Below are 4,807 nucleotides of genomic sequence, written 5' to 3' on the forward strand. Positions count from 1 at the left end.
GCCTGGTCTACACTACGGGTTTAGGTCGACTTTAGCAGCGTTAAACCGAATTAAGCCTGGACACGTCCACACAACAAAGCCCTTTCTTTCGACTTAAAAGGTCCTTTAAACCGGTTTTTTTACACCACCTCCGACGAGGGGATTAGCGATAAAACCGGCCTTTGCAGGTCGGAATTGGGGTAGTGTGGACGGAATTCGACGTTATTGGCCTCCGGGAGCTATCCCACAGTGCTTCATTGTGACCGCTCTGGACAGCACTCTCAACTCAGATGCACTGACCAGGTAGACAGGAAAAGACCCGCGAATGTTTGAATTTCATTTCCTGTTTGCCCAGCATGGAGAGCACAGGTGACCACGCAGAGCTCATCAGCACAGGTAACCGTGATGGAGTCCCAGGATCGCAAAAGAGCTCCAGCATGGACCGAACGGGAGGTACGAGATCTGCTCGCCATATGGGGAGATGAAGCAGTGATAGCTGAACTCCGTAGCAGTAAAAGAAATGGAAAAGTATTAGAAAAGATCTCCAAGGCCATGAAGGACCGAGGCCATAACAGGGACACACAGCAGTGCCGCGTGAAAATTAAGGAGCTACGGCAAGCTTACCAGAAAGCCAGAGAAGCAAACGGAAGGTCCGGGGCAGAGCCGCAAACTTGCCGCTACTACGCAGAGCTGCATGCGATCCTAGGGGGTGCAGCCACCACTACCCCAACCGTGTGCTATGACTCTCTCACTGGAGAAACACACAGGGAAGACGGTTCGGGGAACGAGGAAGATGAGGATGGAGGTACTGTAGGTAGCTCACAGCAGCAAGGAAGCGGAGAAACCGGTTTCCCCAACAGCCAGGATATGTTTGTGACCCTGGACCTGGAACCAGTAACCCCCGAACTCACCCAAGACCCTCAGGGCACACAGGAGACCTCTGGTGAGTGTAACTTTGTAAATATTTGTAAACATTACAAAAAAAAAAGCAAGCGTGTTTAATGATTAATTTGCCCTGGCAATCGCGGCCAGTACATCTACTGCAAAAGTCTGTTAACGTGTATGGGGATGGAGCGGAAATCCTCCAGGGACATCTCCAGAAAGCTCTCCTGGTTGAAATGGGGTGATTTTATTAAGGGGACAATCAGAGGTGCCCGTTCCTGCTCTTCTGAACAGAAATGTTCCCCGCTGTTAACCACGCGGTGGGGGAGGGGTGAAGTGATCATCCCAGAGAATCGTGTGTGTGTGTGTGTGTGTGTGGGGGGGGGGGGTTTACTTGTGTTTGTGACGCATGTTAACCGGGAAACCGCAGCCCCTCCTTTTACATTGAAACCCCATTTTAAATGGACAACCCAATTCATCCTTGATATGGGAAAGGCACTGCTGTTTGCAACCTTTCCCGCATGTTAAGAAGGTTAAAAAAGCCAAAACACTGTGGCCTACCATGGCTGCCTGCAAGCCGAAATATGCGACCTTGTAATGAAAGAGTGTACCCATTGTTCTCTAAAATGTGTCTTTTTTAACCACCTCTCCCTTCTCCTCCACCAGCTGCAAATGTTTCTCCTTCGCAGAGGCTCGTGAACATTAGAAAGAGAAAACGTAGGACGAGGGACGATATGTTCACGGAGCTGCAGATGTCCTCCCACGCTGATAGAGCACAGCAGAATGCGTGGAGGCAGTCAATGTCGGAGATGAGAAAAGCCCAATATGAACGAGAGGAGAGGTGGCGGGCTGAATCGCGGGATGAACAGAGCAAGTGGCGCGCTGAAGATGATAGGTGGCGTCAGCTTGCAGACAGACGGCAAGAGGCAATGCTCCGTCTGCTGGAGCATCAAACTGATATGCTCGAGCGTATGGTTGAGTTGCAGGAAAGGCAGCAGGAGCAGAGACCGCCGCTACAGCCCCTGTGTAACCAACAGCCCTCCTCCCCAAGTTCCATAGCCTCCTCACCCAGACGCCCAAGAACACGGTGGGGGGGCCTCCGTCCACCCAGTCACTCCACCCCAGATGATCGCCCAAGCATCAGAAGGCTGGCCTTCAATAAGAGTTAAAGTTTTAAAATGCAGTGTGTCCTTTTCCATCCCTCCTCCCCCACCCATCCCAGGCTACCTTGGCAATTATCCCCCTACTTCTGTGAGGAACTAATAAAGAATGCATGAATGTGAAAAAACAATGACTTTATTGCCTCTGCAAGCGGTGCTCGAATTGGGGAGGGGAGGGTGGGGTGGGGTGGTTGGTTTACAGGGAAGTAGAGTGAACTGGGTCGGGGGGGGGTTGGAGGGTTCATCAAGGAGAAACAAACAGAAGTTTCACACAGTAGCCTGGCCAGTCACAAAACTCGTTTTCAAAGCTTCTCTGATGCGCACCACGCCCTGCTGTGCTCCTCTAACCGCCCTGGTGTCTGGCTGCGTGTAATCAGCGGCCAGGCGAGTTGCCTCAACCTCCCACCCCGCCATAAAGGTCTCCCCCTTACTCTCACAGATATTGTGGAGCGCACAGCAAGCAGCAATAACAATGGGGATATTCTTTTCGCTGAGGTCTGAGCGAGTCAGTAAGCTGCGCCAGCGCGCTTTTAAACGTCCAAATGCACATTCCACCACCATTCGGCACTTGCTCAGCCTGTAGTTGAACAGGTCCTGACTCCTGTCCAGGCTGCCTGTGTACGGCTTCATGAGCCATGGCATTAAGAGGTAGGCTGGGTCCCCAAGGATCACGATAGGCATTTCAACATCCCCAATGGTCACTTTCTGGTCCGGGAAGAAAGACCCTTCCTCCAGCTTTCGAAACAGAGCAGAGTTCCTGAAGACGCGAGCATCATGTACCTTTCCCGGCCATCCCACATTGATGTTGGTGAAACGTCCCTTGTGATCCACCAGGGCTTGCAGCAGCATTGAAAAGTACCCTGTGCGGTTTACGTAGTCGGTGGCTTGGTGCTCCGGTGACAAGATAGGGATATGGGTTCCATCTATGGCCCCGCCACAGTTTGGGAATCCCATTTCAGCAAAACCATCCACTATTGACTGCACGTTGCCCAGAGTCACTACCCTTGCTATCACCAGGTCTTTCATTGCCCTGGCAAATTGGATCACAGCACCCCCCACCGTAGATTTGCCCACTCCAAATTGATTCCCGACTGACCGGTAGCTGTCTGGCGTTGCAAGCTTCCACAGGGCTATCGCCACTCGCTTCTCAACTGTGAGGGCTGCTCTCATCTTGGTATCCTGGTGTTTCAGGGCAGGGGAAAGCAAGTCACAAAGTTCCATGAAAGTGTCCTTACGCATGCGAAAGTTTCGCAGCCACTGGGAATCGTCCCATACCTGCAGCACGATGTGGTCCCACCAGTCTGTGCTTGTTTCCCGGGCCCAGAATCGGCGTTCCACGGCATGAACCTGCCCCAGTGACACCATGATTTCCACATTGCTGGGGCCTGTGCCTTGTGAGAGGTCTATGTCCATGTCAATTTCCTCATCACTCTCGTCGCCGCGCTGCAATCGCCTCCTCGGCTGGTCCGGGTTTCGCCTTGGCATGTCCTGGCTCTGCATATACTCCAGGACAATGCGCGTGGTATTCATAGTGCTCATAATTGCCGCGGTGATCTGAGCGGGCTCCATGATCCCAGTGCTAGCTATGGCACCTGGTCAGAAAAAAGGCACGAAAGTAGTATCTGATGGACCAGGAGAAGGAGGGAGGGCGGGAGGGAGGGAGGGCTGAGTGACGACATGGCGTACAGGTACAGGAACAGGGAATTAAAATCAAGAAAGGTGGCTGTGCATCAGGGAGAAACACAAACAACTGTCACACAGAATGGTCCCCCCAAAGATTAAACTGAAAACCCTGGGCTTAGCAGGCCATTGATTTCACGGAGGAAGGGGAAGCAAATGAATACAGAACAAATCTATTTTTTACATCTTAAGCTGGCAGCCAACGGTGCAGCATGAGTGATAGCCTCTCCAGTACGATGATGACGGATACCAATCATAAAATACCATCATCTGCCAAAAGACAAGGGGCTGCTGCTGTGTAGCAATGCAGCCCCACGTCTGCCAGCCCCACGTCCGCCAGCACCCAGCATCGCCCTCGGCCTCTTCTGGGTGCTTAGCAGACAATACTGGGCAATTGGCAGAAAATAGTATATTACGACTGGTAGCCATCATCATCGAAACAGTAGCATGTCTGCCCAGGTGGCCATGATTGACAGCCACTCCAGTACGATGACGATGGGTACCAGTCATAATATATCATCGCCTGGCAAGGGGCTGGTGCAATGCAGCCCTACGGCTGCCAGCCCCACGGCTATCACTCATGCTACACCGTCTACCTCCAAAAGGCAGTTAGCAGCTGCTGCTGTGTAGCAATGCAGTCCCACGTCTGCCGGCACCCAGAGGACATATGGTGACGGTGAGCTCAGCTGAGCTGAGCGGGCTCCATGCTTGCCGTGGTATGTTGTCTGCACAGGTAACCCAGGTAAAAAGGCGCGAATCTATTGTCTGCCGTTGCTGTGACGAGGGGGGAGGGGCCTGACGACATGTACCCAGAACCGCCCGCGACACTGTTTTGCATCATCCGGGCATTGGGATCTCAACCCAGAATTCAAAGAAAAGGCGCAAACCGCTTCTCGGCTCTCTGAGCTGTGGCGCAAACGTAGTATCTGACAGACTAGGGGAAGGAGGGAGGGCGGGCTGAGTGACGACATGGCGTACAGGCACAGGGAATTAAAATCAAGAACGGTGGCTGTGCATCAGGGAGAGACACAAACAACTGTCACACAGAATGGTCCCCCCCAAAGATTAAACTGAAAACCCTGGGTTTAGCAAGCCGTTGATTTAAC

General features: G+C 52.5%; 1 protein-coding gene across 1 annotated transcript; it reads left to right on the plus strand.

Annotated features, from left to right (window-relative positions):
- On the plus strand, window positions 1-2,807 carry LOC135982544 (uncharacterized). Its single transcript, XM_065589659.1, has 2 exons — window positions 1-922; window positions 1,528-2,807. The coding sequence occupies exons 1-2, from the start codon at window positions 385-387 to the stop codon at window positions 2,028-2,030; spliced, it is 1,041 nt and encodes a 346-aa protein (XP_065445731.1). The 5' UTR covers window positions 1-384; the 3' UTR covers window positions 2,031-2,807.
- Window positions 2,808-4,807: the final 2,000 nt, after the last annotated feature.

This window comes from Chrysemys picta, chromosome 3, assembly GCF_011386835.1.
Source record: "Chrysemys picta bellii isolate R12L10 chromosome 3, ASM1138683v2, whole genome shotgun sequence".
Lineage (NCBI taxonomy): Eukaryota > Metazoa > Chordata > Testudines > Emydidae > Chrysemys > Chrysemys picta.

What these genes read in the sequence shown, in the direction of transcription:
- LOC135982544 (XM_065589659.1), top strand. Translation starts at nt 385, where the DNA reads ATGGAGTCCCAGGATCGCAAAAGAGCTCCAGCATGGACCGAACGGGAG. An exon ending in GGGCACACAGGAGACCTCTG is followed by an intron (nt 923 to 1,527) that starts GTGAGTGTAACT and finishes CTCCTCCACCAG; the next exon opens with CTGCAAATGTTTCTCCTTCG.